The sequence below is a fragment of the Schistocerca gregaria genome, chromosome 8 (genome assembly GCF_023897955.1).
Source record: "Schistocerca gregaria isolate iqSchGreg1 chromosome 8, iqSchGreg1.2, whole genome shotgun sequence".
In the NCBI taxonomy this organism is placed as follows: domain Eukaryota; kingdom Metazoa; phylum Arthropoda; class Insecta; order Orthoptera; family Acrididae; genus Schistocerca; species Schistocerca gregaria.
In genome coordinates, this window is record NC_064927.1 from 208,551,720 (window position 1) to 208,566,389 (window position 14,670).

Consider the following 14,670-nt stretch of genomic DNA (forward strand, 5'->3'; position numbering starts at 1 on the left):
CTTTGATCATCCAGTATCAACTTGATCTTGAAAAGCTCAACCACATCCTTCAACACAGCTTCAACAACCTCTCGTTGTGGACTGTGATAAGGGATAGCCTACCCAAAATGCTATCCATATCACCAAAGTTCAGCTGCCCACCCAACCTACACAATATTCATATCCATCCCAATATTGTACCCCACAGGTCATTCCTTTGATGAGCCAGGTGTAAGACCTGTCTCATATACCCATCCACCACTTCCCACCCCAGTGCAATCCCACTCCCAATACCTTAACTCATGTGTCATTTCCTTGTGAACAACTCAGGTGCAACACCTGTCCCCCACCCACTGCCACCTACCACAGTCTAGTCGAAGGCATTTGCTACATATTAAAAGGCAGGCCACTTGTGAAACTACCATGTTATGTAACAGCTGTGCTGCAATTATTGTGGAGCATTCTATGTGGGCATGACATGTAGCTAGCTGTCTACTTGCATGAATGCCAAATGCCAAACTTTGGCAAACAGCAAACTTGGACCTCTAGTTGCCAAGCATGCTGCACACTACAACACATATGCAAACATTCTAAATGCCAAATCTGACATTTGTCAGGGGAATGAAAAAAAACTATGTATCTCTGTTTGTACATAAATGATTTGTATTTAAAAAATTGAGAAGGTTTTTATGATACAATTAAATTACGGTGTTCACTGCATCACCACAAAAAATGAGACAAATTATATATTAAATACTTCATTAGGAACATTCTAAATACCATAACTGACTAGGTCTCAATGAGAATAAGAAAGTTTCTGCAAGTTGATTCATGCAAAGAAGAAAACAGCACTATTTATGTTACAAACTGACAGGTTCATATTCAGATGGCTGTTTACAGTTATATTACATTTGTTGTTGTTTACATTGGTGTTGACTGTGTTTTTTGGAACACCTAATGTAAACAACAACAAATGTAATATAAATATGAACAGCCATCTGAAGATAAACCTGCCAGGATGGAAAAGGTATTGGTGCTACTTGTGTAAATAAAAAGCATTATTAACAGTGGCTGATTGCTGTTTTCTTCTTTGCAAGCATCAACTTTTGTTTTGTACACAATCAAGGTCTCAAAAATGGCAGTTTTTGACAGAAAAGCAGGAAGAAAGTCTTTGTTCCAAGTGCCATTAGTAATGAGGAACTGCGGTTTATTTGTGGTGCTGCACGAACAGAAATATAGCATCAGATTTTTAACTATTAGAACTATAGTCAACAAAAACCATTTCTCATATTTCTTAAATTTCAGAACTCCACAGAGAAGCATATTTGGCACACAGACCATGTACCTTCTACTAAAACATGTTTAAAAGACATTCTCTATGATTTGGCACCTGGAGACTTCCTCTGTGATTTGACACCTGGATTATATGCAACAGAATATTGAGAACACAATGGCATGAAAAATATGTTTTATGGAAAAATGCCAATGTTTTACATTTTCACTTTTCAAATGACATTAACAGCTGCATCATTATGTGGTTGGGAATTGTCTTTCCAGCATATCCTGCACTCTCACAGTATCTCCGACCTAAATTCTGCTAACCTATTTTTCACTGCCTCGTCTTCCCTCACATTCCATAGCATTCCTTGTCTGTCCAGACTGTGTACTGCCTTCTCCCACCACTCTTCCTCCTCCCCCATGTAGGTATATGCTCCCTCCTTCTCCCTCTCCCTCTGTCTTTTCCGCTCCTGCCTTGCACCATCCTGTTACCCCCTCCTTGGCTCATGCATTCTTCCCTAACCCAATAGTGTCTGTTTGGGTACCTGTGCATGAAAAGTGAGGGTTGGAAGCTGGTTAATATTGCATTTTTATAGTAGGAAAGTTCTGCTAGAATGTAAATAATTTAGAAATACAGTAGGCCACTCCTCAAATAACAGAAACATTGAGTCACTGACAGGGAGACAAAAAAGAGAAAGAAAACTTTTGGCTTTTGGAATAAATACTTTCTTGAGGTAGAGTACTAACAAACAGAAGCAAGCAAGTGGACGCGCGATATGCACATGCGAGTACCCCCATACAGTGCTGACTGTATGCGACACAGAGCGGACCCACCAAGTTTTCCTTCTCTTTTGTTTGTGCCTGTCAGTGACTCAACACTTCTGTACAAAAAGTTCAGTGATTGAAAGAGATTCAGTGTTGATTCTACAGTGGTCCATATATCACACAAGAAATCCCGTTAATGCAAAATACGTGCAAAATTTACAGCGTAAAGCCAGTCACTTACATGACGTGTACTGAAGAAAACAACTGCACATGCGACATTCAGTCCTGTAGAAGAAAGCATTGACTGACCAAACATGTGAATTAGTTCAAACACAGTCACAGGGTGTCCACTTTGACAAGTCATGATTCTTTTATTGCATTCTGATTTGAAGAGAATTATGGATAGGATACCAATTTCTCTGAAAACATCTACTGTGGAAGTTTATGTGGTTACAGATGTCAGTATCCTCACAGAATCAACGAAGGCTGGTGTACTATTGTATATGAGCACAAGGCACTCAAGTATGTGACCATAACACATTTATCATTTAACTACTTAAATCACACAAGAACAAAGAAGTTAAGCGCATCAAGCTGGTAAAGTATGTTCACACAGAGGACACAGATCAGACAGTATTCAAAGAAAAGAATATATGCTGTCTAACAAAGCACCCAGATGGCACCGTTAGATGTCAGTGTAACTCTGTACACGTACATACGATCAGTGGGGATGCAAACTATCAGAACTGCAATTCCTTGTGACAAGTAGAGTGGCCACCAGAGTGTGTTAGTGTTATTGTTATTGTTTAGTGATATAATCAGCGCTGGTACGGTATATGAGGGGCACGAACAGTATCAGGTGTCGAGTCACCACTGTGATGATCACGAAGATACCGTGTTACTCGTGTGAGGCGGCACTGTCGGCCAGAGCGGCGAAGGAGCCTCACTGTGGGTCTCCACTTGGCCAGCTATTGTGCAATATCCAGATTTGCAGGGCATTCAGATGTGACAGTGGACTGTACGGGAACACAAGTTAGGCACATTTGTCGTCATGTTTCTAGTCGATCACGTCTGACCGACACAAGTGCTAATTGCTGTGTAATTTATTGAGTACACTGAAACCTCCCATATTTGCACTTGCTGTCTAAGAATAAGTAATGCTTTGTAGTTCCACACACTGGCCAGTGACTAAAGTGCACGTCATTTATGACGGTGCCCGAGTTTAGGTTCATTCTGTGCATCTGACGTCACAGAACACACTCAGCCAATGAACAGAGAAATACGCTTGGACGAGTGTCTTCAGTTTTAGAAACGTTCAATCATAAATGAAGTAATTGAACAATATCGATAGCAGACTTACTTTTACAGAAAGTTTGGAAAAAGCATTTTTTATACCAATTGTTTCATATTCTATTAATTAATTAAACCAAACAAGCAATAAGCCTCCTAATTCAAGCGATAGCAAGGGAAGGTGTTTGTACCATTCTCACTAACAGCTTTTTCGCAATAAAGAACAGCGGTAATTGTTTATTTCCTATTGTACTTCGACGAAATGTGAGTAATTCGTAGTCGTACCAACAGTGTTGGTCAGTATTTTGCGTGATATGTTAAAGTCCTCCGGGAGACATATTGAATGTTGAGCTGCGTTAGCGTAATGGTTAAAGTGTATGGCCGCAAAGTGAAAGGTTCTGAGTTCAAACCTTATACGGTGCTTAATATTTTCTTTATTTAAAAACAATGTCGAAGTGTCTCAATTCATGAATTTTATTTGTTTGAATGTTTTTTTTTTTTTTTAATTTCTAATGGTAACTATACACTATGGACTTTTACCTCTGCAAACTCTTCAAAATTTCGTGCAATGGTTTACTACATCTAATGCTGCACAATAACTGCGTTGAAGTTCGAAACAAAATTAAGTCATTTATGGGGAGAAGGTATCAGTCAAGAAGATGTGTAAAAATCAAATTTTTGGGCCAAATAGTATTTGTGAAATCGAATGATAAATTGTGTCAAAGCAGTCAAAACACCATGTGTCTGCACAGGTGAGCAGTGCAATGATGACAAAATCGCGCACATCGCGGAATGCGGGGTGTATGTCTCTGTAGCAGCAAAAGGGTTAATGCAGCCATGGTGGCTTTACTTCATAAACAGCGCGCTCCCCCCCCCCCCCCCTCCCCCAAACGTAAGTTTGCAAACTACACTATGGTGCTGCTTCTCTTGGCGCGTACAACTGGCAACGCACCAATCTCCCGCTTCTGCGCACGCATGCGCGAACCGCCAAGATAAAAGAATTGAACGATAGTAGTAGCTGAACTAGGGAATTATCCTTATATGTGTAGGCTTTCATTAATACAACATAAACAGATGCATTTGGACTGGTGCCATGATCTGGAAATCTGGACTGCAGATGAAGTGAGTTGCAATGTATTCGGAAATTTTCAATGAACAGCAGTTTCCCACTACCTCAGACAAGTATCGTCAGCAGGTATAGTGACGACCTGGGTAGAGATCCCATTCTTCCACAGTTTTGCAGAAATACAGTGGTATTACACCTGGCATCACGGTCTGGGAATCATCGGGTACAACTTCAGGTCATGGCTGGTGGTGATTGAGGAAACTCTGATGACATAATGGTACACTGGGTCATCCTCTGCCCTCACATTTTGCCTCTGATGTGAGAGTATAGTAGTGCTATTTTTTGACAGGACGATGCTCGTCCAAATATAGCACGTCTCTATGAAGTTGAGGTACCCCTATGGCCGGCAAACTACCTACACCTGTCCCCGATAGAAAATGTGTGGGGCCAGGCCCAGTGCCAGTATCCAGGATATCGAGACCAGTTATGGTCGCTGTGTGCCAAAGTGCCTCAAGAGGCTACTACAGCTATGACACCCGTCACAACTGTATCATTGTGCGCATGCAGGCCAGAGGAAGCACAACATCCTACTGGTAAGTGAGCTTGTAATGCAAAGTTCTTTGTAAATTTGACTCCATTTTGTAATCACTGAATTAATATCATAAACCATCTCTACCCAAAAGTTTCATTTCATTTACTCCTCCTTTTCTGAGCACTTCAAATTTTTTGTCAGGCAATGAACATGAAACAGGGATGTCTGTAACATCTGAATACATTAAATAAACTGTGTACATATAGTAGGCTCCTGTTTTCCACCTGAATGGCCTTCCTGCACACCATTAATCCTGAAAGATTTACCGTGTGGTATTACAGGACAATCAACATAATAATACAGATGCTTTACATGTAGCATATTAACAAAATCCGACATTATTATCCTTTGTAATTGGTGTTTGAAGCCATCATCTTTCTTATTAATGCTAGATAAACTTTCATTCATTTTTACACCACATACTTTTGAAGGACGGCTTCCAAAATGTAGTGTTCTCTGAAAAAGACTTTTAGTCCATTTCACTGTTTCCAGTATAGTGAAAACTATATTTATCCTGTTCAAAGTAATTTATAGACACCAAAATTTTTCATGATTTAAGTTATAACTTGATTCTTTAATTTTTGAAGTGCAATACAATGTCCAGACTGGAGTACTTTTGAAAGTAAGGACATATCAGGATGAAAATTTTACTAGTGGAGGCTTTAAAGTTAACATAATGTAAGAAGAACATACACTAGATTTGTATCTGCAGAGACATGTCATTGCTGTTGAACAACGCTGTCAGCATAAGATACAGAATGGGTCGACGGTGGCTTGACAACAAGTGAGGAACTGAACCCTGCGAGTGGAAATCAAAACTTACTGTGTCATTCAGTCTATGTGTAGGGATGTACACAGGATTAAACAGAACAGACATCTGGTGCAAGTGGCTGATGACCGAGCACACAGAAAAGGCATACGGCTCGAGATGCCACGAGGGGTCTGTGGTTGTTGAACATAGCATTATATCTGCCCCACCTGGCTTACTATCGCCTGCATGTTAACACTTCTATCAGCAGATCAGCCCATGCCACAAGTCATATTTGCCTCCCACGGCAGCTGTCCACACAATTCTGCCACAATAATTACACTAGCTTATCTGCCTGCATCGCGATGTGTGCTGATACTAAATCCCTCTCCCCCGAAAAGTTCACATAACACTGAAAATGGCCTGGCTTTGGCCACCACCTCCTCTGTAGAACCTGGAAGAGTGGCAGAGACCCAGACAGTGGACCAGCCACCAATGCAGACAATGCTGATGCCACCAGAGCGGTAGAAGGGCAAGGAGGTGGAGGCAACAGTCGACCTAGTGGTAATGGCGGATGGGAGGGCAAATCCGATGGCTAGGGGAGAGAGGAGGCACAAGAGGATGGCATGTCGAAGTCCATGGACTCTACATTGTGAGGCACAGGAGCAAGCCAGCCTTACTGGGGCCCTACACCTCAGGTGAAAAGAGGGGGGGGGGGGGATGGGAGAGGAGGGGCGGTGAAGGGTCCAGGGGACAGCAATAGGAAAGCACACTGCTGCAATTGTGAAGCAACATGACATGGGTTGTGAGTAACTAAATCCACTTTCCCTTCTTCCCTTTCTTTCCCCTCTCTCCCCCTGATGAAGGAACATTTGTTCCGAAAGCTAGGAACGTATATTTTTGGTTCTGTTTTTTGTGTATCTATCGGCTGTACTGAGCTGAGGTAAGTACTGGCCAGCCCCTCTATCTCTTTGTTAGTATTTGCAATTGATTACAAAGTCAGTGTGAAGAGAGAGAGAGAGAGAGAGAGAGAGAGAGAGAGAGAGAGAGAGAGAGAGAGAGAGAATGTCTGGAATGCAATGTTCTTCCTAAGCTGTATGGTGAACTGAAAAAAAAAAAAAAACAGCAAGATTATCATAGTCATAACTGTAAAGCTTCTATTGAGGAAATTTTTAACTTTCCACAGTAAATTATTTTACATTCACTTATCCTCAGTTGGATGTTTACCACCCACAACTTAAACATGAATCATACCTTTCTGTGGAGCAAATAAGCTCTAGGAGGAATATCAGTGGAAACGATACTGCCTTGCTGGCTTGATGCTCACATATGTTTTTTTCACATCTTCTTCATCATCTTTTTTAACTTCAGTGAAACGTTCTCCTTTAAGACTGACAATCTTGTTGTCACGATACCTCACCAGCTTCTTAGGCTCCTGTAATCAATGAGAAATACCAACTCCATTAAAACTTTGAACAGAAACATTACACAAATTGATTAACATCTCATGGTTCATGTAGACAGTCATGCAAAATTTTTGAAAAGACGTCATACTCATCACTGACTGTAAAAAATTATTTATTTGCAATATTGCAATTTTGACATTTGGGTCATTATCAAGTGGTATACTGAAGAAGACTGTGCTTTAGCATACTTCAAATCCAAAAGTAATCTGACATGTACACATGTCATCGTTGTATTTGTATATTGAGTCTTTTAACTACAAGAACATGTCAACATACATACGTTGTAGAAATAGCATAGATAACCTATATGGTTACCAAACTTAACAACTTTAATATAGATCACTATTCTTGTACACTCTTTACATGAGAACTAACTCATTGTCATGTAAAGTACAGTCTTTTACTATACACCACTTGGTAATTAGCATAAGGCTGGAAGAAAAGCTGTTATAGTCAATGATGACTATGATGTCTTATAAAAAATTAAGTGGATTGTTCATTAGATTTGGTGTTACTGATTTCTTTATAGGTTCCCCCAGGAGACGTATCATGATTAGACAGAAAGGAGTGAGATGTAGCAAAATGAAATTTTGCATTACAGTAAACAAAGGGGTAAACATACACATCACACACAAAATTCTAGGATTTAGTAAAATGTGAATTTTTTAAAATCTGGTGTGTTTTGAGGAGAGATGAGAGAATAACATCAGAAATAGTGTGCACTAAGACAGTATACAGGAAACTGTCTCTTTTCACTGCAACACCAGAACCAATTTCTGTGAGAGTGATATCCTGAAAACTACACACTCTTCAACGTAAAGTTATACTGTTGAGTCACAGGGTCCCTGACACTTGTACCAATCAAAAATCATTTATAACAGAGACAGCACAATCTATTTGTCATCTTTCTGAAGCCATATGTGAGGAGAGTAGCAACACATGTGGAAAACTGATGTTTCAAGTTTCATAGTATCTTGCACAAACTTAAGAGGAGAAGGCGCGCAAGTTTGATGGCCGTAACTATTGATTTCAACAATTACTCCCTGTTGTCTTCACACTGTTGAAGAAATTGGGGGGCATAGTTGACATTCTACTAATTGTCGTCTTTGTGAGACCCACTGAGGGCACACCTTGTGGCACACCAATTTCTCGGCCAAAATTCTCACATTGAGCTAGCACAAATCTGAAGAACCCAAGCAGACAGTTCACGGTTGGTAAGCCTTTGATCTCAAGGAGTAGTCTCTCGAACTTGTTGACAGCCCCGTTTGTGACTGACGGTCAGGTTGAATTACCCAATACTTTTGCCATAAAGTTCACACAACTAACAGTGGATGTCTATATGTGGAACCCCCTTTTGTTTTAAAGAACGAGATAACTGAATGAATTTCACATTTGGCAGTAGTGGCGATTGGGACTTCCATCATGGGTGGTTGCTATGCAAACAGTGAATGGTGAAAAGAAGCAGGGAAGGTTGGGATCAACAGTAGGGAGCCACCATGCATGGCAGTGTTGCTAGATTTTGTCAGACACCTCGGCTTGTGGATCTACCACTTCACGAACCTTACTATGGATCAACACTCATATTTTACAAGACTGGCATACCTTGTTGTTAAGTTATGATTCATCAGTCTCATTGCAGAGACTGGGGCCCATTTTTAAAGGCCCAGTAGCCAGCATAATCCTTCATGGTGCAGTATGCCACACATTTTTAAATAGGAGAGTCTTGCAGACTCATATACCATGCACCAACAATGAAGTCAAGGTGCAGGAATGCTTTGTAAAACTGATGCATACAGATTCTGTCTGCTTCCCATGTGCTATGGCTACAACATTTTAAAATGTTTTGTTTTTAGGCATTGTGCTTTCAGGTTCATAAGATTTTACACCAATTGCGTTTTCACAGAGGAAATTGAGGACCAGTCTAACCATCCGTGAATCATCTGCTAATATTAAATTTAAGGTATCGATAAGACTATATTTAGCAAAAGGGCAGAACGAAGGGGGCGTTCCACCAATATTTGGGACCCGTCAGTCTGGTCTGGCTCCACAACCACATTGTGGGAGTGGGTTGGCGCACGAGGAAACAATGGGTGAGCCTGGTATGACCAATGCATAGACGGCATAAAACGGTGGACTCCTCTGAGGAGAAGTGGAAGGAAGAGTGCCAAACTGCAGTAGACTCTTTCGTTGTGCAGAGTTTATTACTACGAGCAGTAACACACCAGATATCATTCCATTTTTGGGGAAAGAGAGATTTGATATGGATCCGCATATTCACAGCTGGAATCATGAAAGGCAATGGGAGACAAGTATCTGCTTCTCTAGCCAAATGGTCAGCCAGTTCATTCCCTGGGATGCCCAGATGGCTTTGGACCCAGAGAAAGACAACTGAACAGGCAGCATGCCCAAGGGAAGAGAGAAAGCCTTGGATAGCAGAGACCAAAGGGTGAAGAGAGTAGTATCGGTCAATAGCCTGCAGGCTGCTCATTCACTCTGAACAAATTAAATCACTGTGGAGGGAGGCTTGAGAAACAAAAAGGTGGGCTCTGCAAATGGCTGGAAGTCGTCCTCAGAGCACACTACATGACCCCGGCAATAAATGGTACTCTAAACCAGTAGGAGATATGGAAGCGTATTCCACCTTATCGATTGTCTTAGAGCCATCAGTGTAGAAGATGGCGGCACCCTGGAACTCTGCAAGCATGGCACAAACAAGACACCGGAAAGCCCTAGAAGTCACAGAGATATTAGGACCCTGCAATAGATCAGTCCTAATCCATGGTCTAGGCACCATTCAAGGGGGTTTATGGGAGGAAAGACATGGGAGTGCATTCCAGTGAGTGGAGACGGAGATCCTGACAGGGGGAAATGGGATGCATGCCAATCGGCAATCCCACCCATGGGCAGGTGTTAGGAGGGAGAAATCCCTCGCTGGCAAAGAGCACAGGGTACTCAGGACGGTAACGGAATTGGCGAATGGCAGAATGGCGACTATGTAAGAAACGAGGAGCTGGCTCAGTCATGTGTGTAAAGGGGGAATCCCCGCTCCTGTGAGGAGACCATCAGTATAACATGTGCAAAAGGCACCAAGAGCCAGACGCGCCCCCAATGAAGCAGTTTCAGAGTAGAAGGAGCTGCTGAGTCATAAACCTGGCAACCATAATCTAGTCTGGACAAGCCCAGACCACACTAAAGAGCGGAACAGTCTGCACATCAAGGTGTAAGGGCCAGGAGGCAGAGAGTGTTAAGCTTCTGTATACACATAGTCTTTAGGTGGCAAATGTAGGGCAACCATGTCAGCTTGCTATCAAAAATAAGGCCCAAGAAATGGGACACGTAATACGATGAACCCTTATCTCTGTTGTACACTTCACAAATCTGAAATGTCCGATAAGTGATGACATCACGTAAACTGAAATTATATAGCCCTTTAACTTTATCGACTTTTGGTCCACGTACAAGAGCAACAGTGACCCAGTCGTTACCGTGTTCATTCGTATTCTAGTTAGTGAGAGTGAAATTCAAAACACCAATGGACCATGCGAGATGACTTGAGCACCTACAAAATCCTTGGTAGTAATATAAATGTTGTCTATTGCTTTAAAAAGCAAGCATTTCTATTACTACCAAGGAGTTGGTCACATAATGAAGTTCTGGACTGGGGTGTACTATGGGTCGATGACAAAAATGCATAACCTGTGTTTTGGAGGGAGAAAACTGGAAGCCATGGGAGGTGGCCCATGCAGAGGCCCATTGGATGGCGCCACGGAGCCAGTGGTCAGCTGTTGCTACCAAGTGGGAGCTGCACCAGATGCAAAAATCGTCGATGTAGAACAATGGGGTAACCAGAGGTCCAACAGAGGTCAGAAGCCCATTGATGGCAATGAAAAGGAGTGTGACACTTAGCACAGAACCCTGTAGGATACCGTTCTCCTGAATTCAAGGGTCACTGAGGGAAGTGCCAACTCGAACCTGGAAGAGTCAATGAGATAAAAACTTGTGGATAAAACTCAGAAGTGGACTATGGAAGCCCAGTCATGGAGGGTAACTAAAATGTGATGGCGCCGAGCCATGTCATATCCCTTATGTAGGTGAAAAAAGACTACGACAAGGTGCCGGTGGTGAGTAAAAGCCTGTCGGATGGCTGTTTCCTTTCTGAATAAATGGTCAGTTGGGAATTGTCCTGCTTGGGAGCCACACTGATATGGTAAGAAAAGGCCCACAGACTTGAGTACCCAACATAATATGAAGCTGACCATCCTCTTGAGCAGTTTACAAAGTAAATTCGTCAAGCTAATTGGGTGGTAGCTGTCGAGAGACTCCCCAGGCTCAAGGATGGGGATAACTACACTTTCTCATCATTGTAACAGAAAAGCATCCATGAGCCAAATGTGGCTGAAGACGCTGAGGAGATGTTGCCTTGGGGGAATGTCCAAGTGTTGGACCATCTGGTTGTGGATGAAAAGGGAAGAGCCTGCAAGAATTCCCATTAAGTGATGGGCTCATTATAGGCCTCAGCATGGTGCGGGATGAAACAGATGGGGTCTGTTCAACTCTGCATTTCTGCCAGAGAAAGGTGGTAGGATAGGAAGAGCATGCCGATGCTATCGCAAAATGTGTCATGAGGTGTTCTGTGAGGACCAATGGATCAGTGTACAGAGCACCTTGGAGGTTAAGACCCTAGACAGTTGACTGTTGCTCGCAGCCCAGAAGGCTACTTGCACCAAACTTGAAGAGGAATATGTCCCCAGGAAGGAAACATAGCTCTCCCAGCATTACTTTTTACTCTTCTTAATAAGGTAACACACCTTAGCACAGAGATGCTTAAAAGTGAGGAGTTTGGTCTGTGAAGAGTGTTGCTTAAATCACTGCAGCACCTGTCAGTGGTCCTGCTCAGTGACTGCAACATCCTTTGTCCACCACGGTACCGGTTGACAACGAGGGAGACCTGTGGAAAGGGGGGACAGCAGTGCCAGCAACATGAAGAATAGTGTAACAGTCACCTTGCACAGAAGGTGTTGAAGAGCACAGCAGACATATATAAAGGCCAATTGGACCTGCAAAATGCCCTATGTGGAGGCCCATCTGCCTGGCGGCTGCAGGGCAATACTAGAATCACCGGAAAGTGGTCACTCACAAAGGTTTTCATGGGATGACCAATGTAGGGAAGCCATGAGCGCAGCGGAGGATATCGTGAGACCAATAGCAGAAAACGTGCCATAAGCAGCACTAAAGTGGGTAGGGGAACCATTGTTGAGGAGACAAAAATTGAGGTCCAAGATAAGTTGGTGAATTAGGAGATCTCTACCTGTTGAAGTGACACTCCCACACAGTGGTAGTGGCACTGAAGTCCCCAAGGAGGAGAAACAGGGGCAGGAGTTGCTGAATTAAGGTAGACAGTGCAATTTAAGGAAGAGGCCTACCTGAAAGGAGGTAGGCACTGCACATGGTGATTGCCAGAGTCATTTGGACTTGAATCACTATTGCTTCCAGGATGGTACGTAGTGGGATCCAGTCACTAATGACATCGGAGCGAACCAAAGTGCAGACCCCACCAGATGCTGCCCCGGGCCTGCACTGTTCCGACAGAACACCTGATAACCACAAAATCCTGGAGAGTGGTCATTACAGAAATGTATTTCAAGACAGAATGCAGAGTAGGAGGAGACAAGGCATTGCATTTCCGGTAGGTGATGACAGTATCCATTGCAATTCCACTGGATGATTGTGTGGCGAGAGTCCAGGTTAGACATAAAGAAGCCAAGTGAAGGTCATATCACTCGGTCAGTAGCTGTCACTAATAAGGACGAGGCGACATCCATAAATAAGATGTCAGACTCAGGTTGCGAGGGGGGAGATGGCACATCCAGAGGCACTGGGGAGGGGACCTTGTTTTGGGATTTAGGTTGTTTCTTCTTCTTCTTCTTCTCCTTCTTCTTCTTCTCTGTCAGAGGTGGAGGAGGGTAGGGCACAGAGGAAGTACATGCGCCTGTAAGATTGGGAACTGAAAGAGAGTGGCTATCTTGGGGTGCACAGATGGTTCATCTCTTGGACGAGTGGTGGTAGGAGTCTTCCAGCCTGAGAGGTGCCGGGAAGAGAGGCCCTGAGAAAGAGCCTGATCACTGTCAGGTGTTAAAGAAGGGGGGCACTTCTTCAGCTGGGGAGGGGGAGAGGTTCCCTGATGGGAGGTCGTGGGAACTGCAGAGGAGGGAGAGGGGAGAGAGGGACGGAGCTCGGGCAAGGATGAGTGAAGAGGAGGAGATGAAGTAACAGAGGCAAACGTTGAAGATAGTGATGCTGGTTGGAGTCTCCCATACTTTTGGAGAGCCTCAGCATAAGACAGGCAATCCAGGGACTTGTTATTCTAGGACCTGATGGTCTATCTTGTAAGCCAGGCAGTCTGGTGAGTGAGAGGAGTGACAGTTAGCACAAATGACATACACAGGTGGGGGATCACAGGAGCTTCCCTCATGGAGAGGGTGCCCACAGTCACCACACAGAGCGTCTGCCATACAGCAGGAAGACACGTCTGACATACAGCAGGAAGACATATGCCCAAAAAGCAAGCATAGGTGGAGGGATGTATGGCTCCACATCACATCTGTAGAACACAACCTTGACCTTCTCTGAGAGGGTTGCCCCTCAAAAGCCAGACTGAAGATGCCAGAATTGGTGCAATTGTCTTTGTGACCCTTCTGCACATGTAGAATAAAATGAAAGCCATGCCACTCCAAATTAGCCCGGAGTTCCTCATCAGTTTGGAGGATGAGGTCGCTACGAAAAATCACTCCCTGGACAATATTCAGAGAATTGTGCAAAGTAATAGACACTGGAATGTTTCCAAGACAATCACAAGCATGAAGAGCTGCAGATTGGTCAGCAGAGGAGACTTTGACCCACAGGGAGCCCGACCACATCTTACTAAGAGATTCCACTTCACCAAACTTGTCCTCAATAGTTTTCACAAAAAAATGGTTTTGTGGTGCTGAACGTGTCTCCATCTGTCCTGGTACAGATGAGGTAGTGGGGAAAGTGTTTCATCCCAAGACAGCGAGCCTGGCCCTCCTCCAATGGTGTGGCCAGGGAAGGGAAGGTTTCTGGGTCATATGGAGCAGGATTCAATGATCCTTCACCATTCAAAGAAACGGCCACTTGAGAATGGCCAGATTTTTGCCGCTTGATACCCTTCATGTACCAAGCATCTGCACTGATACCATCCACTCTGACCAGGGGATCTCCTCACGGCACCACCGGCACCACCCAGCCACAGCACGGGGCGTCTGGCACAGTGGCTGTTGCCAGGAGTTCTGATGCTCTGAGAAGATAAGCCACCGCTCCTTGGCATACATGGGGAGTGAACAACTCAGGTATCAGTAGTGTGATCCCTGTGTCGTCATGGAGCTCAGCCATATGGGTACATAACAGACCCACCTCACGGACTGGCTAAACGTGCTGGTGACCTAACAGGGTGGAAGGGGGCTATAGT

The 14,670-nt window shown here is 43.6% G+C and overlaps 1 protein-coding gene across 1 annotated transcript in view; it reads right to left on the reverse strand.

Moving 5' to 3' along the window:
- The window catches only part of LOC126284359 (CUE domain-containing protein 2), a 98,881-nt gene that overhangs the window by 15,155 nt on the left and 69,056 nt on the right, over positions 1 to 14,670 (reverse strand). Inside the window, exon 7 of the mRNA XM_049983226.1 lies at positions 6,973 to 7,153. Within this exon, the coding sequence (XP_049839183.1) occupies positions 7,007 to 7,153 (147 nt within the window). The 3' untranslated portion in view covers positions 6,973 to 7,006. The remainder of the gene's footprint in view (positions 1 to 6,972; positions 7,154 to 14,670) is intronic.